The sequence below is a fragment of the Phyllostomus discolor genome, chromosome 1 (assembly GCF_004126475.2).
Source record: "Phyllostomus discolor isolate MPI-MPIP mPhyDis1 chromosome 1, mPhyDis1.pri.v3, whole genome shotgun sequence".
NCBI classification, from domain to species: Eukaryota; Metazoa; Chordata; class Mammalia; order Chiroptera; family Phyllostomidae; genus Phyllostomus; species Phyllostomus discolor.
In genome coordinates, this window is record NC_040903.2 from 29,749,267 (window position 1) to 29,772,610 (window position 23,344).

The window sequence follows — 23,344 nt, forward strand, 5'->3', positions numbered from 1 at the left end:
TATCAGTGTACCAGCTGGTATTGTTGTGAGAGGCTGCATACGGCTTCAGTGAAGTTTTTTGAAGACTCTTTGACCCTGTTTGCCCATTTCACAGTGGGTGATTTATGAGCACACCTGCCCACACTGCGCTGAGTGTTCAGCATTTTTTGACCCAAAACTGCATGTCTCCTGTGTCCCCCCCACTCACCTGATCTCACCCTGAGTGACTTTTTTGTTTGTTTGTTTCCCTAGATGAAAAAAGTCCTCAAAGGGAAACATTTTGCCAATGTGGAAGAAGTGAAACAAAAAATGGCAGAAGCCCGAAAAGGCATCAAAATTGATGAGTTCAAAAAATTGTTTTGAGCAGTGGAAAAAACATCTTGGTAGGTATTGCATGAAATGGAGAGTACTTTGAAAGTGACTGAAATTTAAACATGTAAGAATATTCAATTTTTTATAAATAAATTCCTTTTGGGGAGGGTTTCTCCTCATTCATGTGTGTGTATGTGTGTATGTGTATCAAGATTTTTATATATAAATACATATACATGTATATGACAAGATATATACAAGTGACAAGGTTTGATTCTTATTTATGGCCAAATCATATAATGAGAATTAGATCTTTCCATTTGTGACAATGTAGATGGAACTTCAGGGCATTATGCTAAGTAAAATAAGTCAGACAGAGAAAGATAAATACTGTATGATGTCACTTATAGGTGGAATCTAAAACCTGTCGTGGAGGACAGGTTTCCTCTCACACAGAAGGAAGAGTTATCAGCCTGGAGAAACGGAGCCTTTAAACAGTCTTCTTGATGCTTCAGAAGTCTTTAGGGGGCAAAAGAGGAGGAATTTGACAAGGACCAAGCCACCAATCTTACCCCCAACGGTCTCTTGCCTTCCACCAGTGAGTGTTGTACTTCTCCAGTATCAGGTACTCCTCTGCTCTCTTCAATGCTAAGTCACAGGGCTCTCTGGGCAGAAAATCATACAGCGCCTTGACTCGGATCTTCTCTTTAGAGACCTCAGGGGATGGGAGGGGAGGCAGCGGCTTGCGTTTTGATGGTTGCACACGGCCCCTGTTGGACTGGGAAAACCAAGCAGCAAGTAGTTGCACTAGTGTTTTAGCAATGTGTCCTAATAAGAAGGGGCAAATCCATGTCTCTGCTTATATTTTGCTTGCTTGTTTGTTTTGTTGATTAGGTTCCAAACTGACAATAACCAGCGGGGAGGAAGGAGGGAGATAAGAGGGAAAGAAGGGGAAGGGCCCTCAAGGAACATGAATAAAGGACCCATGGACAAAGCCAAAGAGGGGAAGGAGTGAGGGTGGGAGGTGGGGGTGGGTCAGGAGGGGGAAAGTGGTGGCGGGAAAAGGGAGACAACTATACTTGAACAATAATAAAAAGAAGAAGGAGAAGGAAAAGAAGAAGAAGAGGAAGGAGAAGGAGGAGAAGGAGGAGGAGGAGGAGGAGGAGAAGAAGGAGAAGAAGGAGAAGGAGAAGCGGCAGCGGCGGCAGCGGCATAGAGCATATTTGCCTGCCGCCTTCCTCCTTCTGTTCAGCTGTACCAAGGCAGAAGCCAGAGTGCCATAAACATAGGAAATGACCAACTACGAAACGACTTTCACACCCAGCAACACACTAATTGCTTTATAAATTTTCAAAAGCACAAATTCTCTTGTCAGTATTGCATTAGATTTTTTTCAGGTCATAATTCTTAAAACTTGATTTCCTCCCTAAAAGTTTCACTTTGTCCTTAGGATTCTTCTCTCTTGGTAGAAGAAAAGCTCTTTTCTTTCACATGCTGTAAGTGTGGGTTTGGGTTTGGGTTTGCCATGCTTCCTAAGAACACTGTTTCTCCCAACACCGAACTGAAAATTAATCCTGGCCTCAAAATGGCAGTAGCCAGAATACATTTTTTTTTTCTAACTCACCATCCAGTTCCAAATTCTTCCAAAATATAGCAGAAGGCTATGTTAGCTGATCTTTTTCTCTTTTGCTTTCTTCTAGAAAATTCATTTACTAAATGAATGTTTATTGAGCACTTACTATGTTCCAAGCATGGTATTAGGTTCTGGACATGGTGGCAAACAGTATCTCATGGAGCAGACCCTAAAAAAGCAAGCTTCCTCCCTCCCCACCCTCACCCCCCCATTGAAATGATACTCACTTGCTTCTTAATTGGCAAGTCACTGAACCACCGCCTGCGATGCTGACTGTATGTTTCTGAAAGTTCTTCATCTTTGCTCAAGCTTATTTGTGTTCTCACTTGCCTAACATTAAAAAATAATAATGTTATGAGTAACTCTTTTTATCCAAGTTATCTATAAACCCACTAGATTGTCACAAAACTCGAACAAAAACCCAGGTCTCTTTTCAAAGGCTTTTTTAAATAAAGAAGAATAATTCCATTTCCTTGGGCTCTCAGAACTTGATTTTTCTTACCTGGAGACTAGAGATGCAAAGAGCATATAGAGTTGTTGTGAAACCAAATTGAGGAAACACATGTCGTGTGCTCTGTACAGAGTCTGGTGAATATTAAGGACACAAAATTATAATCATGATCATCAAAAATGTACTCTGTGTCAGGCACAGCGTTTATTATTTTACATGCATTTCCTCATTTGATGTTATCTGTTGTTGTAAGTAGACATGGTGTAGTAATTAAGAACATGAGTTTGAATCCCAGCTCTACCATTTCACAGTGTGACCTTGGGCAAGCAATGTAACCTCTCTAAGCCTTGATTTCCTCTTCTGTAAAATGGAAATCATAAAAATCCACAGGTGGTTTTGAGAGTTGCTTGAGCTAATAAATGCAAACCTCTAGTGCAGTCTGACATGCGAGACACTCCCATTAAATATTACCTGTGACTATTTCACGGTGCCTTGGATTTTATTATTAGACAATCATTGCTGGACACACTGTATGAAAACAGCCATAGTTGTGGGGAGATATGCAAATGAATAAGACAGAATTCTTGACCATAATGGGTAAATTTATGGACTGGGACACAGACATATAAATAGCATACATGAAATAAATACTATATGAAGAACAAAATTGCATGCTTTGGGAACACAATTGAAGGAGCAATTAAATCCAAGAGAACTAAGAAAGGATCACAGGAGACCTGACATTTGACCTGTGGTTTTAAACGAAGAGGCTTCAACAGGGAAAAATGGGAGAAGGGTTTCCTAGGGTGGGCAGCAGCAGGTGCCAAAAACTTAATCTTTATTTAAGTAAGATAATTTGCTTTTTAAAACCATAAATAAATTCTGAATTTATCAAAATGATGTTTTTGTTCATAATATTCACATTTCAGAGTCAACAGGCAATCAAGAAACTGAATAAATCCATTTCCAATACATTGGTCTCAGAAAGTAGACTTACCGCTTCTGCACGGAACAGCAACAGCAACAACAGAAGATCGACTGGATGGTATTATCTGAAAAGCAGAGCATTCTCAACTGTTAGAAAGCCGTGGGTCCATGGTATCTGAAAGATGAGGCTGGTGGTGCTATTCCAAAGGAGGAAATCCCCAAGGACAGCGGCGAGAGGAATTGTTAAGAAGCACCGACACCACGCCCTCCTCCACTAGCAGCGGACGAAAGCCTGTCACTATAGCAAATGGGAGTTACTGGCACCCTGAGCAATGTGGTTTTGCTTCTCAGGCTCTTCTCCCCGGGTCTGGTTTGTGCATTTCCTCAGTCTGAGAACAATGACCACTGCATTCTACTTGTCTTTGGTCAGGGCTAATGTCAGCTAACAAATGTACAAAAGAACAGAATTCCAAAACAATGTTCTCCGAAAAATTTGCTAGCAGTGATTTCAAATTAGGTCATCACACTTCCTTAAAACGTATTTTAAATATATTAAATAAAATGGTATAAATTTAAAAAATAATAAAATATATTTTCTATTTAATAGAATATATTCTATAATAATATAATTTAATGTATTTTATACAAAATATATTTTCATATATTTATTTTATTTTTTATATTTTATATATGTATAATTTTTGGCTTTCAAAGTTTCTGTGGATTAAGTCCAATACAAGCTAAACAGTTAAAGAAAAAACCACATAGCTTAGTAATTTGGGTCATGCTTACACTTTTATCGTCAAGTTTAATCTTTATTTGATTTAAGTTAAATCATGTGCATTTTTTTAAACAAGTAAATTTTAAATGTATCAAAAACAATGTTTTATATTCGTAGAATTTGCCTTTCACAGTAAGCTCTTTCTTCTGTTCACACCGGAAAATAAAGTGTTATGAAGGAAGCAGAGTGCGTTGGACATGAGCGTTGGCTTTTTTTAAGATTTTATTTATTTTATTTTTTCAGACAGAGGAGAAGGGACTGGGAAAGTAAGGAAGAGAAATATCAATGTGTGGTTGCCTCTCACGCACATTCCGTATGGGGGACCTGGCCTGCAACCCAGTCATGGGCCGTGACTGGAAATCGAACCAGTGACCCTTTGGTTCGCAGACCAGTGTTCAGTCCACAAAGCCACACCAGCCACAGCTAGACACGAGCATTAGCTTTGAGGGTAGACAGATCTGGGTTTGAGTCTAAGCTGCGGGGTTGACTACATCTGGGATAAATTCCTTTATTTCTCTAATTCTTTGTTTTTCTATCTGTAAAAACAAGATAATCATACCTACCCTCTTTGAAAAGCCTTACAGGGCAGAGGTTAACCTCTAATTTTGTGGGTTTGGGCAAGTTACTTAATTGTTCTGCACTTACGTTTCCTTATCTGTAAAATGAGAATAATAGCATATTTAGCCTGTGAGATACTATGAAGATTAATCAAATCAATTCAGGTGAGGTACCTAGAACAATGTCGCATACACAGTATGAGGGTAATCAAGAAGACCTGTGATTGTTATAGGGTTTTTGAGAAGATTAAATTAGTGTCACCTCTAAAGTCCTGAAACACAGAAGAAGGGCACAGAGTGAAGACACCCAGCAGGGTCCATCCCTTGGCATCAAAGTCCTCTTTGTCCCCATTGTGAAGCACCAACCCGATTCCCTCCTGGTAATCAGGAGTTTCACTCCAGCCATGCTGACTCCCTCTATGCCCATCAGTCCAAAACAGCCAGAGGGCATTCAACCTCCATTATTCCCTAAGAAAAGTTTTCTTCTCTTGGGCACTGAAATCTCGAAACCCAAGGTCAGAGGGAAAGAGAACAACAATACTCCAATGGGTTTTTAGGTTGAATGGTGAGAGGGGCCTCTCCAATCCTTCCTCCTTTGTTCCCAGACTGATGCGTTCTGGCCAGATATTTGCTGCCGCTCTAAGACACTGACTGCGTCTTACTGGACACCACTCCAACTTTGCAACACGTTCTCTCCTTGATATTATACTACCTGAGCCATTAGCAGACCCTTCCTCTGTTGTATCAAGCCAGCTGCTTCTGAACTATGGGACACACTGTAAGAGTATTTAGAGAACCATTGAGCAGGCATCAACGAAACCAAGAAAAGGCTGACTCCACAAAAAGAGATCACTTTGTAGGTATCTTTCCCCACTGCAAGAGTTTCAGATACATTCTGTTCCCCCAGATCTCCTTGGCACCGGTCTCCTGATCCTGTTCTTTCAGCGTTCCCAACCATCAGGCCAACTTTTTGCCATTGCCCATGACTCAATGTACGTCAGTGCTGAGACTGTCGTGCCCTAATGAAGTGAAGAGACTGATGTACTTAGAGGACTGTATTTCAGCACTCTCTTTCAGGCTGCCTCTGCATGGAGGCTAGCTACCCCATTTAATCCCTACAGGTCATCTTTCCAGGGTAGAATAGGGGTGATAGGAACAAAGCAATTCAGCAAAATAATTAATATATATTAGTTCCCTTTCCTTTGACTGAAGTTGACCTTCTAAACCTAGACTCATGTATCAGTTACTTGCCTTTCTCTGATTTGGACATAATCATTTCTCAATCTTTGGGCTACAGACACATCAGTGGTCCAGTGGACTGTATTTCTAAAAAATACTGTCCTAATGCAATCCCAGGCAATTACTTATCTTTGTTCCCACTGCTGTTTCACCACTCACCCAGATTTAGTTACTTTCACTCTTCCTTTTCCTGTATCCAGAAACTGCTCATTTTCCAAGGACCATCCCGAGGTTTATTTCTGGAGACTAAAATAAAATGAATTTAAGTCCCCCAAATCTGCACAACATTCTGTATTATTAAGTGTTTGGATTTCAACTGCTTCTGACTGTGTGTCAGTTTTCGCCTGGTAGTATCTGCCTGAAGCCCCTGCCAAAACATACCTTAGAAAGAGGGTTCATTGGTACTTGGGGTCTCTGTCTACTCTGGAAGGAGTGGTTTTAATTTATATTCATACCAATTTATTCCAGTGTTGTTGTTCCAGCCTCAGAGACATCCATATCTATCCAGGCCAGGAGATGCAAAGTGAAATACAGATTACTAAATGAGCGAAGCAGGCCAAAGTATGGTGTAGATTGTGGCAAAATGCTATGCCAAAGCCCCATGTGAAAGTTTTCAAATTCAATTTTTTTAAAGATTTTATTTATTTGTTTTTAGAGAGATGGGAAGGGAGGGAGAAAGAGAGGGAGAGAAACATCAATGTATGAGAGATCCATCGATAGGTTGCCTCTCGCATACCCCCAACTGGGAACCTGGCCCACAATGCAGGTATGTGCTGTGACTGGAATCAAACCAACAACCTTCTGGTTCACAGGCCAGCACTCAGTCCACCGAACCACACCAGCCAGGGCTCAAATACAAAATTTTAAAAATACTCCCTCCCTTTCCCACATCACCATTTTTCTCTCTTTACTGGATCATTCCCATCAGCAAACAAACATGCTGTTACTTCAGCCATTAAAAACAAAACAAAACAAACCACTCCTGATCTTATTTCTTCCTTCAGCTTTGCTCCCCATTTCTTTACAATCTAGAAATGAGTACTCTGTACTTGCTGACTCCAATCCTTCCCCTCCCATTATCTCTGAACCTATTCAAGTTTTTGTCCCAACCCTTTCCTCAAAACAGCTCTCACTAGGGCCATCAGTAACCACCACACTGCTACGTGCAATGGCCAAGTCTAAGCTGGAAACTTACTGTACCTCTCAGTAGCATTTGACCCACGTCCTCTTGGTTTTCCTTCTTCTCAGTCTTCTTTGCTGCTTTCTTCTTGTCCTTCAAACCTCTTAGACTGGGTGTGGTGCTGGGTTGTCCCAAAGCCTTTGACTTCTCCTCTTCTCTCTGTCCTATTTACCCTATTGAGTGTCTCGTTTGTGGTGCCTGAAAGCTGTCAGGAAGATTACCCACTATTCACCTGAAATGTGCATATCCTTATCCACCAATGTCACTCCAATAAATTCAATGAAAAATTTTTCATTCAAAAAAATGTTTAAAATCTATCTGCTGAGGACACCTTAATATATACTTCTAACCCAGTTCTAATGAACTCCAGACTTATACACCCAAATGTAACCTGAAATTTCCCACTGGGATGTTTAGGAAACACCTCATATTAACACGAAGAAATCTCATCTGAACTCTTTCTCTTCCTTCTCCTCCAAATGTGCTCTTCTCGCCCTTCACCAGCTTGTCAATAGCTAGTCCATGTTTCCAGGTGCTCAGGCCAACAATCTTGGTGCCACCTTTGACTCCTCTTACCCACACCCCAAATCAGCCTGTCAGGAAAGTATGCTGACTCTGCCTTCAAAATGCGTCCAAGTGTTTCAGTTCGTAATGATGAAAAAGTTCTGGAGATGGAATGTGATAGTGACTGTACCACCTGTGACCGTACTCAATGCCACTGTGCTGTATACTTACAACTGGTTAAAATGGTAAATTTCATGTTTTAATTTTTGTTTTGTTTTATTTATGTATTTGAATATTTTGTTTCATTTATGTTTTATTTCACACTATTTAAAACACACACAGAATCTTACTGCTTTTCCCCACCCTTCCATTACTGCCATGGTCTAAGCCCCCACCAGCTCATCTGGATTATAGCAACAGCCTCCTAACTTCTTCCTGCTTCCTCCCAGAACCCCCTATGGTTTATTCTCAAGACCGTGGTCAGAGTGATTAATTTACAACCCAGACAGGATCATGGTCCTCCTTACGTCCAAACCTCACACTGGCTCCCACTTCACTTGAGTTATAGCCACATTTCTCACAATAGCGTGTGAGAGGCCTTGTGGTCTAGCTCCTGTGGCCACTCACTTCTCTCCCACGTGCCGCTGCTCATTTCCTCCGGCCACAATGCCCTCACCATGCTTCTGGCACACACCCAGCCTGCTCTCCCCGTGGGTTCTCTGCTTCTGTTCTCCTGGAGCACTGTTCCCCCAGGTCTCAACCTTCTTCACTCCGCTCCTTCGAGTCTGGTCAAATCTCTCCTTCTCAAACACCCTGGATGACTATTACTGCCACTCGTACTCCCTAACTTTGGCATTACTTACTGTGCTTTACATTTTCTTTTCTTTTTTTAAATAGCATTTCTCACTTCCTAATGTATATGTCCTTCATTTGTAAATTTTTTCACTGTTGGTCTCTCTTACTAGAAGGTAAGCCGTGTATTTGTCTATCTTGTTCACAGTTATAGCCCAAGAGGCTAGAACAGTGTTGGACACAAAAATATACTCAACAAATGTTTCTTGAGTGAATGAATATGTGAATGAGTATATGAATGAATTGGTTCAAAGGAGCATCAAATTATAACCTTGTCAGAGCACCTGTCTGTCTGGATTCAGTCCTAATGAGAAAATGAAACCTGTATTTGGGTGTAGAATGAGATTATGAAACTCCTTGAAATAAGGGAAGATAGGCCCCTGACTGGCTGTGTGGCAGGGAGTCTTAGTAGAATCTGAAGATGGAGAATGATTCGGCCACAGGTCAAAGCAGAGTGAAGCCTGTATTCAGCCTAGAAACCTTTATAAGATGGTCCGGCCAGGGGAGCAGGGATCACCTATGGCCTCACGTCTTAAGATAAACCAAAACCATTTATGGATGATCCTAACTTACACCCGTTCAACTTGCAATATTTCAAGATGATAATGGTGCAAAATCACTCAGTAGAAACCACACTTTGAATGTTGACCTTTTCCTGAGCTTGCGATACGTGGTGTGATACTCTCTCACGATGCTGGGCAGCCGCAGCGAGCCACAGCCCCCAGCCAGCCACACGATCACACAACCAGTATTCTACAGTGCCCTGAGTTGCCAGCATTTTTGGTGGGTGGGCGGGGGGGGATCTTGTGTTCCGAGCACAGATGAGGTAGGCTAGTCTAAGCTACGATGTTTGGTAGGTTAGGTGGGTTCAATGTATTTTCAACTTACGATATTTTCAACTTTCAATATCAGGGCATGACGCCATCATAAGAGGAGGAGCATCTGTAATAGCTTCCAGGCCGAAAAAGTGTCCATAACGGCCACTTTACTCCTTGAATACTCACTGGCATGTTTTATTATTCTCTATTTATTTTCCCATATGCTTGAAATATTTTAAAAACTAAAACTTACAGATTCAAAAAAAGGAAAATCCCCAGAAAACCAGGTAGGATTGTGGCTTAGAAAGTTGGATGCCTCTTTTAGGATTAATAACTTTTCACATGTACATGATTTGTAGTGATGGATACAAAAGGCTTTTAAATTCGTTATTTCAGCCACTGTCTTACCTTCTGCCCAACCAGAATTAGTCTCACTAGTCTCCCTCACTAGTCTCAATAAGAAAACTATTCTTCGCTTTCTCTTTCCAGTTTCCCCAGGTCTGTGTATGTATGAGTCTACCATAGCAATCTCGGATTCTTTCTGAGCTTCATCCTTTATATCCAATCTGTATTCATCTGTTCAAACTGCTTGGCATTTTACTTTATATTTCCCCTGTTACCAAGCCCTCATCAGCCCACACCTGTACTTCTGAATTAATTTATTTAATCCCCACAGTGACTCTGTGAAGTAGAGGCCCCTTTACAGGTGACAAATTTCAACCACAAAGAGGGTCTTCCTTGCTGAGGGTCAAGGGCTTGTGAGTGCGGGGCCAGGACCGGATCCCAGGCAGGCTGACTCCAGAGTTTCTGCTCTTCATCACCGTGCAACCAGTGTTCGCTCAGTGACTGAACGAACTGGCTAGATCCCGTGCCTCTGAGCTCGCTCTCCTTCAATCCATTGTACATATCCATTTCTTTAAAGGTCTGTCTCGGCGAACGGCGCTACATCTTCAGCACCTTAAAAAGACTCTTAACCACATAGGGCAACTAGAGTGTACCTCCCTTATTTTCTTTTTTTTTTTTTACCTCCCCTTATTTTCAAGGCCTTCCACCATACGGTCCACTCTCCTCTCTCAGTATTCACCGGTTAGTTCCTGTTGCACCAACTTCTTCCACTTGCTCTATTCTCACAGACACCTTGCCTGCCTCTGGAGTGAAAACAAACAAACAAACAAAAAACTGCCCCCCAAAACAGCAAAAAAACACATTGCAGTCCACTCCCAGCTCTACTTCCTGTGGGCTCCCAAAGGACATGTGCTCTGTCCTGCACTGTGGCGCTTAACTATATGGCCATTAAAATCTCTTTGTGTAGGTTTCAGCTCTCACAGCGTTTCTCAATGGCACCACCATTGACATTTTAAGTCGGATTAGTCTTTGTTGTGGGGCCTGCTCTGTGTCCTGTAGGTTTAGCAGCAGCACTGGCCCACTCTGCACTATAGGCCAGCTGTAACACCTCCCACCCCTCTGACACCCACCCCGTCTCCTCTCAGCTGTGAAAACCAAAGTGTTTCCAGGTATTGTCAAATGTCCTCTAGAGGCAAAATCACCCCTAATTGGGAACCGTTGATCTAGACTGTAAGCTCTCCAACTTCCAGGACGTCGTCTCCTACATTTTTGTCTCCTTGATAGCACCCACCATTAGTGCTTGGCACATAGCAAAACCCAATAAATAACTCTTCAGTAAGGCTCCCCCAGTATCTATACCATCACATTACACCTGGGCTCTACTTCTCAGTAAGTCATTCTACCACACGCTATCTCACAGCTTGAAGCTGGCCACAGTGAAAACTAGGCTTACCACGATCTTTTGTGGTCAGCTGTTCCACTATGTGGAAGTAAAGTTGAAGAAAACTGAGCTTCCGGAGCTTTAGCTAACACTTGTAGTAGGTCAGAAGTCTAATCTTTCATCCCAGATATATTCAAAAGAAAAAATGAAGCTTACCCCAAACCAAGCATTAAACTATGAGATGCTAAATAAAATGGGTAAAACCTCTCTGGTGTTCAGTTTTTTTTTTCTGTAATAGGATAGTATATGGCAGTGATTTTCAATTTTTTTTCATCTCACAGCACACAGACTAATTACTATAATTCTGTAGCACACCAAAAAAATATATTTTTGCCAATCTGACAATAAAAAGGTATAATTTTAACTACAAAAAAATAATAACAGTAATTACTGACCCTTATTGCTCCACAGTGACTTTTTAAAAAAATCAGGTGTCTATACTTATGCATATGATTTCTGTTCCCAAGAATTAACCAATCAGATGCAACCTTATTATGCAATATGACCAATAAGATGCAATTTTCTTATATGACCTATATATTTATGGTTCAAGACAGAATGTTAACACCAGATGGTTATTGTGTTGGTAGTTATCTTTTTTTTATTTGATAATCTAAGGCAACAATTTTCAACCAGTGCGCTGCAAAATTTTTAAAACATGCGATACCTGACAATTTAGTCAGGGGCACTGACCTCTCTTTGGTCACTTGCCCCACCCTGGTGATACCCTAAGACCCCTCCCAACCCAACTTGCAGGCCTACCCAAAAAGTTTCCGGGGTCTTTCCCATACAAACAGCCTCACCTGGCTTTCCTAAAACCTTAGAAATGAGCAGCATCTGGCCTCTGTGTACTCATACTTCTTGCTAGGTGGCCCCAGGCCTGGCACTAACTGAGGCACCCAGCCTCAGTTCACAGCGTGGCCTCTCCAAGCACTTCCAAGCCCAGCACAAGTAGCAGCCATCTGAAGATTGCACTGTAGCTCATGTCAGGTGACCCCGGGCAGGGCACAGGTGGTGGTTGACCTTAGCCAGCACCTCTAAGGACGCTCCAGAGCATGTGCTCTTTGCAGTCAGCTTCAGACCATGCAGGATTACAACCCATCCACCCCCAAAAGCAACCCACTCAAAGGACAGACTCAATGGGCACCAAGACCCCACGGAAGCAAGACCTGCTCCATGGGGTTGGCTCCTGCATAGCAGCTCCTCCCCTGCAGTAGCCACCAGTCCTCACAGGCAATCACCCTGAAAGCCAGTTCCTCCCAATGACATGCCAACAGCAATCAAGGCTCCACTATAACAGGAGGGTGCTCACGGACCACAGGGGAGGCACACCTGAAATGCCAGCTCAAGTGACAAGGGAGGCTATGCCACTGGGCCCTGCAGGACACCCACTACATTAGGCCACTCTGCCAAGCCTGGGAGACATAACAGTTCTACCTGATACATGGACCTAAACACAGGGAAGCAGCCAAAAGAGGACACAAAGAAACATGTCCTAAATGACTTTGCAGGAGAAAAATCCAGAAGAAAAACAAAATGAAATGGAGGCAAGCAAATGACCAAGTGCAGAGTTCAAAACAATGGTTATAAGAATGTTCGAGAAACTTAGTGAGAACTTCAACAGCATAAAAAAAGGACATATAAACCATAAAAAAAAATAACCAGTTAGATGTGAAGAATACACTAACTGAAATGAAGAGTACATTACAGTGAATCAACAGTAGAATAGATGATGCAAAGGATCAAAGCAACAATTTCAACTATAAGTAAGCGGAAAACAATTAGAACAGCAAAAAGAAAAAACATAATAAAAAATTAGGCTAGGTCAAGGAGCCTCTGGGACAATTTTGAGTATACAACATTTGCATCACGGTGGTGATGGAAGGAGAAGAGAGAGGCAAGAAATTGAAAACCTCTTTGAAAAAATAAAGATAGAAAACTTCCCTAACCTGGTGAAGGAAATAGACATACAAGTTCAGAAGAGTCACAAACAAGATGAACCCAGAAAGGCCCACACCAAGACATAGCATAATTAAAATGCCAAAGGATGCCCTGGCTGGTATGGCTCAGTGGACTGGGTGCCAGCCTGAGGACCAAGAGGTCGCTGGTTCAATTTCTATTCAGGGCACATGCCTGGGCTGCAGGCCAGGTCCCCATTTGGGGGCAGAGTGGGGATGTGTGACAGGCAAAATAATATCTTAAAAAAATTAATAAAATAAAATAAAATAAATAAAATACAATGACAAAGGTTAAAGACAAGGAGAGAATCTTAAAAGCAGCAAGAAGAAAAGCAGATAGTTACCTACAAGGGAGTTTCCATAAGACTGTTAGCTGATTTCTTAATAGAAATTTTGCAGGCCAGAAAGAATTGGCACAAAATGTTCAAAATGATGAAAAGCAAGAACCTACAATCAAGGCTACTCTGCTCAGCAAAGCTATCACTTAGAATCAAAGGACAGATAAAAAAACTTCCCAGACAAGAAAAAGCTGAAGGAGTTTATCACCACCAACCCAGTATTACAAGAAATGTTAAAGGGTCTTCTTTAAGAAGAAGAAAAAAGATAATAAATATGAATAATGAAGTGGTATTAAATACCTATCTATCCACGATTATTTCTTAAGTTTATAAATGGAAGACTTATTTTTCTATTGATTTATCACTAAAGAATTGTCAGTTAATTAAAAGTTATTCTTCAACATAATAAATGTTGTCATGTTATGTACCACAATTACATACAAACAATGACAACTCTGACCAATAGAGTTAAATGACTTTAATGAAAACTAGGTAAAGCTGATACCGAATACCAACTGGAAGTATGCCTTTCATATTTCCACTTAGGTAAGGTTTTGAGGTAAATATATTACTATGTATGTGTTAAGAGTATTCAGAGAAAAGGCTGTGATATAGAGCATACTTAAACAAACCAATAAGACAATATATTTTTTAAAAACTGTTTTGTGTTTAGAAAGGACAAAATATTGCTATTATGGATGCCACCTTATAAATTGTCATAAGAATGTATATAATGGTTAGTATTCCAAATAACAACAAAAGGTGGTCATTGAGATCAAGAAAGAAAATATAGAAAGTATTCTAACAAACATGTAATTTGTGTGTTTTAAGTGACAATAGGTACTCTTACTAAATATCCTGGTTTTTGTTGTGTTTTTAATTGTACATCTATAATATCTTTAAATATACAAATTAACCAATGCCCCAAAATACAATGTCACAATTTAGTAGGAGATGGCTACCATGTACATATAAATTCTGAGCTAACTGAAAAATTATGACATTTCTAAAATTCTCACCAGAAAGTAAAATTCTAGGAAAATTTCTGACATTTAAAATTCAACTGAAAAAATACAAAAGTACATAATTTACAAAATCTAAAATTTTGATATATTTTAGAAATATACATATCTCAACAAATATTTTTTAGTTTAAATATATAATCTTTATTATATTTTTCCATTATCATCTAGTCCTCTTATAGCAACAATTACTTTAAATGCTATTATGTTGATGGATTAAATGCTCTAATCAAAAAATATAAGTAACTGAATGGATAACAAAACGAAACCCTTACATATATTCTCTACAAGAGACCCATTTCAGATCAAAAGACACACACAGACTGAAAGTAAAGGGATGGAAAAAGATATTTCACGAAAATGGAAGCCAAAAAAAAAAAAGGCTGGGTTAGCAGTACTTACACCAGACAAAACACAGGCTTTTGTGCAAAGTCTATAACAAGAGACAAAGAACAACCTAGACACTCCACTTCTGGGTATTTATCAAAAAAAAATACCCAAAACACTAAATTGAAAAGACATATACATCCATATGTTCATTGCAGCATTATTTACAATAGCCAAGATAACGGAGCCAGCCTAAGTGTCCATCAATAAATGAATGGATAAAGAAGTGGTGCATATATCCACTGAAATGTGATGCAGCCATAAAAAAAGAAAGAAATCTTGCCATCTGCAACAGCAAGGGTGGACATGACTTATTTCATGTATGCTAAGTGGCCTAAATCAGAAAGAAAAAAACAAATGCCAGATAATGTCTCATATATGCAATCTAAATAAGCAAACAGACTCACAGATACAGAGAACATTATGACAGATGCCAAATGGGAGGGGGATTGGGTGGGTGGGTGAAAAAGGTGAAAGGGTTAAAGTAAGGAGTACAACTTGGTAGCTATAGAATAGTCACAGAGATACAATGTACAGCATAGGGAATATAATCAATAATACTGTAATAACTACTTGTATGTATGGTGTCAGGTAGGTATTACATTTATCGGGGTGACCATTTCATAAATTATATAAATGTCGAATCAGGGGGTTGTGCATCTGAAACTAATACAATATTGCACATCAACTTTAATTTAAAAGTAAAAGTATTTTTAAAAAAGAATCATCGTATACTGATAAAATACGGTAGAAGATGTGTAGAGGGTAGGAAAAAAGATAGATGAGGTGAAGTGCCTAGAACATAGCAGTTACTCATTTAACTTTCAGCCTTTCCCCCCTACCCAGTTCCTGGGAACTTTCGGGGTACTCACAGGATGTATTTAAAGTAAATAGACAAGAAGCAGGTGTGGTTCTCCCTCTTACAAAACAAAGGAAGAAGGCCCAGTAAGCCAAAACTGACCCTCGTGGCCTGCAACTGCTCCGTGCTGAGCCCATTCTTACCCCTGACTCGGAGGCAAATGTTCCTTCTGTTCCGGACTCTAACTGGCTCTCTCTCCCATTATCAAAACAGCTCCTAGGAGACTCTGGAGCTTATTCTTTTTAAAGATGTTGTTTATTTATTTTTAGAGAGAGGGGAAGGGAGGGAGAAAGAGAGGGAGAAAAACAACGATGTTAGAGAGAAGCATCAGTTGGTTGCCTCTCACACATGTCCCAAGTGGGGACTGGACTGCAACCCAAGCATGTGCCCTGTCCAGGAATCGAACCAGCAACCTTTCACTTTGCGGAGCAATGCCCAACCAATTGAACCACAGTGGTCAGGGCAAAACCTATTCTTGATAAGGTATAAATGATATAATAGTAAACATGTACTGTAGTTTCTTTTGAAGGCATTTTCACGTTTGGGGCATGACACATGTATTAGCATGTACAGAAAGATTTATTCCAAGGAAGTGGCTCAAATGATTGTGGAGACTGGTATGTTCAAAATTTGGTGGGATGGGCTGGTAGGCCAGATTCTCAGGGAAGAGCTACAGTTCAAGTCTGAAGGCAGTTTGCTGACAGAATTCCTGCTTGCTCAGGGGAGGTCAGTCTTTGTTCTATTAAGGCCTTCAACTGATTAGATGAGGCCCACCTGCATTATGGAGAATAATCTGTTTTACTCAAAATACACCTATGTAAATGTTAATCTCATCCCCAAAACACTTTCATAGAAACATCCAAAATAATGTTTGACCAAATATCTGGGCATTATGTCCCAGCCAAGTAGAACCACAAAATGAACCATCCTAATACCTTAACTTGAAATACATAGAAATTGCTGGTATCAGTCAGCAGGCAGAATTGATATCTGGGAACTAAGAAAAAAGCCTTTTCCTGTTCCCTGAACCCACAAAACACACAAGCAGAGTGGATTATAAACCCAACAACATTCCCTTGGTTACCTCTGCTCTTTCCCAAAGCCTGTTATTTAAGAGAAAGCATCTTTAAATATTTAGTTTTCCTGATTCAATAGCCAAGACAGTTGTCCTCCAGTAGAGGTACCAACCTACCCTGCCACTGCTTTCATTATGATAAGGTTCTTGGTCTCTCTCCCCTGGCGATCCACAGCAGCTGTGGGCAGGAAGGCCAACTTCTGCCTTGTGGACAGCTCCCTCCCTTCTGCCCAGCACAGCTGCTAACAAATAGCTGCTGCCTGATAAAGAATTGCTTGCTAAGCAAGCAAAAAACAAACTGTGAAAGCCGAACAGCTCCCTGGTGTTCTCTTGCTGGGCATGGCTTTCCAAGACACCATTCATCTTTATAGATCCATGGATTGACTCATTCCAAAGCTGTTATCAATGATTATTAGGTGTGGGGTCATTTTCAATTTACAGCATCACAGGTCTCCCAGGTGAATAAATACACAGAGTAACTTCCACATTCCTACTCTGATTACAGAAACCATTCTTGGGATTGTTTTTGCTGATGTGTCTTCATAAAGAAAGCATTTTTACACCTTTGGAAAATTCTCAGTTTATGCCAAAACTCATACATATCAAGGGCTTTTGCCAGAGAGACTAAAATGCCCCAGAGATGGGCAATGACTATTTGCCCACTGGAAGGAAGTATTGGGGTAGAGGATTATCGCAGGAAGGAGCCAGTCTCCTCCCTCAGGCGGACATCTGCTCTGTTCTTTTCATCTGCTTCTTATTCCCCAGCAAATACCTTTAATTACATATCATGGACCAGCAAATCCGGAAAAGGTCATCACGTCCAACGGAATCTCTGTGACCTTTAGGAAGTGGCGCACCTCTCATGGGTCAGGCAGTGCAGCCTCTCATTTTATTTGGTATTTGTGTTCTTTTCTGGGAAGGCTTGCGTCTCCTCTCACCCGTGCCTGGTTAGCATTCCTTTCCCCTCCCCTGGCTACACCACGGCTCTTTCTGAGACCGGGTTTCCACCAGGGGGCGCTGGAAGGGAGCGAATGTGAGAAGCACCGCTTCCCAGAATCGCTCCCACGGCCACCTTTCAGGACAACAAATAAACACTTGATGAAAAGCTGTGCGCCGCTGCTGTCTGGGAAGCAACGCCGGTGGCGCACCTTCCGTTTCTAATGTTTTGAGGTTTATGTAACAGCGTAACCTCGTGTTCATCCCCTGGCATTTCCGATGTCGGAGTTTCATTTTGAATCAGTGGTTCAAGTGAAATTCATTCCTCCTGAATTTTGTCACAATAACTAGCAGATGGCTACAGATTTTTATTTGAAAACATGAGTAACTGGCTCAGTTTCGAGAGTTGCCCTGAACCAAAGGCCCGGATAGTCGCCCACCCACGTACTCCAGGTCGTGGCTTTAAGCCAAGGAATTCTGGTGCCAACTGCATTTGCAGCTTGAAAACCTGTGGCTCTGGAGAAAACAGCTCTCCAGGTGATTAGAGCTGCGCCTCTAAGCTCACTGCAAGACATGCCTTTTTTTTTCCTTCAGAAATTTACTGAAAGGCGAAACTCCCTCATTACTGTCATAAATTCCCACCACAGAGCTTTCTCCCCTTTTTTAAGATTTTATTTACTTATTTTTAGAGAGGAGAAGGGAGGAAGAAAGAGAGGGAGAGAACCATCAATGGGTGGTTGTCTCTCATGTGCCCCCACTGGGGACCTGGCCCACAACCCTGGCATGTGCCCTGACTGGGAATCGAACCAGCAACCCTTTGGTTGGCAAGCAGGCACTCAATCCACTGAGCCACACCAGCCAGGAAGAACTCTATCTTAAGATAAAGGTAGAGCTCTCTACCTTTTGAAGACAGACACATTTTCATTGATTTAACCTGTTATCTGGGAGGTGTGACACATAGCTAGCTTTATTTAGAATGGATTTCTACCTCTGACTAAGCATCAGAAGAGGCTTTCCAAATGCCAAGCCAAGAATCCAGACCAATAAAGGAGGAAGAAGGGAAGGGAGGGGAGGGGAGGGGAAGGGAGGGGAGAGAAACACTAACATTTTCATTAATTTTTTTTTTTCATTTTAGGAAGCTGTCCCGAGTCCACAGTCTATATATTGGAGTGTTAAATCATTCTTGTTTTGTGTGTATGCCTCCTTTTGACATTCAAAGAACACATTGAACAAGAATGCCCCTGCGTGTATTTCTTTTTGATATTGAAATGGTCATTCTTCTAGGAACTGATGTTAATCTTTTTAAACCTATGGGCAAAATAAGCTAACAACTCTATGCCAGATTTTCAAACTTGTTTTTAACAGTACCCTTGTCTGTGAAACCTTGAAGTAAGAGGAGTAACTACATTAAGGGATTCATTGCTTACTAACAGAAAATAGGTACCTAACTCATGGGACAGTAAGTGGATAAATTTGGGTGGAAGATTAGAATGGTGCTTGGTCTGGCTGCGGCTAAAGGGTGCTGAGGGTGAGGAAGGGGTAGGGCGATTCTAGAAGCCTGAGAGGTTAGAAGGTCACTGGGCACCAGAGAAGATGGTGTTTCTGGGAGCAAAGGGTGCTCGAAGGAAAAGCAGAGGCTCCCTAAAGACTGCTCATCTGCTCACTGCTCCAGCCAGGGGGACCCCTTGCCCCAGAACATTCCAGCACCCCAGAGCCCTCGTTTGCCCTGTGCAGGAATTTTGCTGTCTCCCGGGTAATGAGCTGATGTGAGCTGCAGGCAGCCATCTTGCACACAAGTCCGCCCCGCCCCCGGGTCTCAGAGTAGTTGTTTCCTAGAAGGCTGTTGTCATCTGTGAGCCGAGTTTCTGCAGCACTCACACAAATCACACCGAAGCCATCTGGCCAGCTTGTGATGTGAAGAAGCCCCAGGCCACCAGCCCTGCCGGTGTGGTCGGCACTGTACCGGAAGCTGCACTCCGTGCCACTCGGCGAGCAGGCGGTGGCCAGGCGATGCTGGCCACGTGGGCATCGCCTAGAGCAACAGGGGAATCTGCAGGCCAGCGCACAAGAAGACATGGAACCCTCACCGATGCAGTGACACAGTGGCTACCGTGACCATAAATACGACAGGCAGTGCAGGGGGATAACAGCGAAATGATTTACAAACCAAAGAAAAGACCCCTGGGTACTCATGTCCATATCAACATTGAGAAATTCTCTGTTCCCGAGAATTTGGCTCCAGCCTGAGTCCAAGTGGTAGCCCACAGCTCTTTCTCATTTTGCCACTGAGTTAGTTATCTAATGTTGGAAACAAGCTCTCCCCAAACTGAGAGGTGTAAAACATTTATGGCCTCACAATTTCTGTGGGTCAGGAGTCCAGGCACAGCTTAGCTGGGCTGAGCTGGAGAATCCAATTCCAAGTTCACTCGCACTGCAGTCAGCAGGCCTCGGAGCCCTGGTTCTCGTGATGGGCAGTCTCCAGAGGCTGCTCACAGCATGGCGGGTGACCCAAGAGACAGACAGCCCAAGAGCACTAGGGCAGAAGCCATGGGATCTTTGCAACTTCGTCTCAGAAGTTATACTGCATCATTTTTACAACATTCCATTCATGAGAAGTTACCAGGCTCGATTCATACTCAGGGAGAGGGAGTGCACAGGGCGTGGACACCAAGGGGTGGACATCACGGGGGACCATCTTAGCGCCTCCCTGGGCAGCTGCCCTGTTTGTCCTCCTGTTCACAGTAACGACAGAAGATGCTAACTTGGCAGGGCTGGTGTGGGAATCACATGCAATAAGGAACAAGAGAAGGCTTTGAAAACAGAGGCCCTAGAAAGACACTGTGATTAAGGGATCTGGACCTCACTCTACAAATTACGCAGTTGAGTCCAGACACTTGCATTTCAACAGCATCCCAGGCACACTCTAGGCATGCTGATACTTTAGAACCAGTTGTATAAATTATCCCCTTTCATTTATACATTGGAAGGAAAAGAAAGGCTGAGAACTTAGATGAAAATGAGGTGGAGGGGAGGAAAGAGGCGAGCTTTTCGAGCCCCCAGCTCTATCACCTGCGCCCTGTCCTCTAACACCCCTGGGCTGGGGCCGTTCTCGGGGCAACTGGTAGCTGGTAGAAAGCCTAGCCATGTGGGTTACACTTCACACACGGAACCTCGTTGGAGCCATGCCCCAGGCCTCTCCTGGGCTCCCCCCACATGCAGTACGATCACTTCTCACTCAAGTGCTCCTGCCCTGTGGCGGACTCCGCGGCCAGCCTTCTACGACAGCCCTTAAAGCAACAAACACATTTGGCAAATGCCCCTGGCCTGGCAAACACAGACAAACTTTTTTTTGATTCATAATAATACGCTTTGATGCTTGTCTTAGCTTTCTAATGTCGACAGTAAATACTCACGGTTCCACCCAGAAGAAAGAAAGAGCCACGTCTAGCTGCAGTTTAGAGCAAAAGAAAAGAAGGCATTCTTACCATCAAATCAAGTGATCAGAAGTTGGGAGGGACAGTGAGAGTCGGTCACATCCATGTCCTTCCGAGCCAGACAGAAAGATCCTCAGAACAACCCCGCCAATAGGTAGTCACTTATTTCGTCCCTCGGGCAATTGCAAGTTCCTGTCCCGACCCTCACCATTATTTATTTTACATAGAGCTAAGCCCTTCCTATTACAACTTATCGCCTCTTCTCTAGGTCTGCCCTCACCAGAAATGAAGAACAGATGCTCACATAGCTTTTGATAAACAGGTTTTTATGCAGCCACCGTTCATCTCTGTCCTGCCACTGCAGGGAGGTGGGAGAGGCTGCTGCCTCTTTGCCCTTTCTGCCTTGCTCTGCTTGGCCTGCACTTCTGATCGGAGGCAGCCCATTTTTACCCACAGCAAGATCAAGGCCCTAACTTACATGCAGGTCAGTACAACTGGAACAACCTGGTTTATTACTTTTTTTTACAAATGCTACTGGCAAGCCTTGGGTCCTATGAGGTGATTTGATTTAAACAGATAATATTATTTTTCAGTTTTTTATTTATTCATTTTAGAGAGCAAGGGGTGGGGGGATCGATTTGTTGTTCCACTTATTTATCCATTCACTGGTTGCTTCTTATATGTGCCCTGACCGGAAAGTGAACCTAACCAGGGCTAGGCAGATAACATTTGAAAGCTGCAATCACTTTTTCCTATTGCCACTTGAAAATCAGAAACATAAAAACTTTGTTAGCTGGCCTTTGATTGCTTTCATCTGATGTGACAGAGCTTTGTTGAAGTTTGGTTCCTTAGAATCAAAATCAAAGACTGTTTTTCTTCCCTACTTTTAATTATTTGCATGATAAGGACCTCTGAGTCAGACCGCTAAACTAATAAGCATTTCCCAAAACTGCACATGGGACTGAACAGTCTCCCAAAACAACTCCAAAATGAAGTTCAGGAAGAACCTGTCTGTCATTTTAATCTATTGTTTCTGTGTGATATTTGGTTGGAAGGCAGGCAAAAAGAGAGTCACCATTTTAGAGTTGAGAACATGACACAAAGCAGGTACCGCAGGTGGCCCTCCTAGGCTGCAGCAGACCCTGACCAAGAGCGTGGTCTCCTCGCCTTCCCACCCGAGCTGGTAACACCAGGCATCCTTCTAAAAACACTTCGCTCACTGCCTTTCTACACGCTCGTACAGATTTCAGGACCCTGCTTTTGCTTTGCTTTCTTTTGCCTTCTCCCTAGGGAACATTTACTAAAAGGATACTGCCACACTGATTCTTTAAATAACAAACCAACCCCTGTCACCTCTGGGGGAACTGTCCTCCAGATGTCATGAGCCCTGCGCCTTAGAGAAGACCTCTCCTGGAGTGCACGGATGAGGAGCATGCCCCAAGCAGCCCAGGGATAAACGACACGGCCGGCTCACTTACAGGTGGAGAGAATCATGGCTGCACTTCGGCCCGGGGCAGACGACACCGGCTTCAGTCCTGCAGCGGTGCTCCGGTCACACACACACATCTTTCAACTGCAGTCATTGCTCCCCCACGGTGTGTCTCATGGGCCACGCCAGCCCCACCCATTTTCCTGTTCTGAAGCCTCAGCAGCGTGTGAATGACAGCCCAAAGGCCTGCATCAGAAAGCGCCCCAATCTGCATCCAGATCTCTGGGGGTGGGGCACGTCGCTTCTCATTCCCACCTGCGTGGGCAACTCCAGCAAACAACATTTTCAAGAAATCACAGAATTTTGGTAAAAGGGACCTGAAAAACCAGCAGATCAAACTGTCCTCCCTGGAGACAGAAGGAAATAGAAGCAGAGGATAAGGGACACAGTGGTGGAAACAGAAACAGATTCTAGGTTTTGGAATACAAAGTCTAGAATGCTCTGTCCTCCCACTCGGTACAGACACTCCAGGGACTGTGTGAGGACACCTTTTTTGGGGGGAGGGTGGTGGGGGGCGTGCAACCAATGAAATTGTACACATACAGGGACTAGAGCGTGGCCAAGAAACATAAAAATGACAATACAAAATGCACCCGGGCGCTTCCCCTCGTCCCACTGGAAAATATAAAGAAAAATTCACTGAAACTAAAGGGACCAACTCTAGCGAAAACACAACACATTCACATTGCCCTTCCTATTTCCTGCCTTATAGATTAAGATCTCTAAGCATTCTGGGTGGATACTTCTATTTTTACTTTACCTTTTGCCTTAGCTCTGCTTCTACGTAAAAACTCTTTTTTTAAGTTTTAGTGAGACATTTAAAGATT

The 23,344-nt window shown here is 42.5% G+C and overlaps 1 protein-coding gene across 1 annotated transcript in view; it reads right to left on the minus strand.

Annotated features, from left to right (window-relative positions):
- Positions 1-22,876, minus strand: part of TXK (TXK tyrosine kinase) — a 54,630-nt gene extending 31,754 nt beyond the window's left edge. The window contains exons 1-4 of the mRNA XM_036020219.1: positions 22,507-22,876; positions 3,373-3,427; positions 2,152-2,254; positions 864-1,069 (exon numbers count right to left, since the gene is read on the minus strand). Coding sequence (XP_035876112.1) covers positions 864-1,069; positions 2,152-2,254; positions 3,373-3,427; positions 22,507-22,594 — 452 coding nt within the window. The 5' untranslated portion in view covers positions 22,595-22,876. The remainder of the gene's footprint in view (positions 1-863; positions 1,070-2,151; positions 2,255-3,372; positions 3,428-22,506) is intronic.
- Positions 22,877-23,344: the final 468 nt, after the last annotated feature.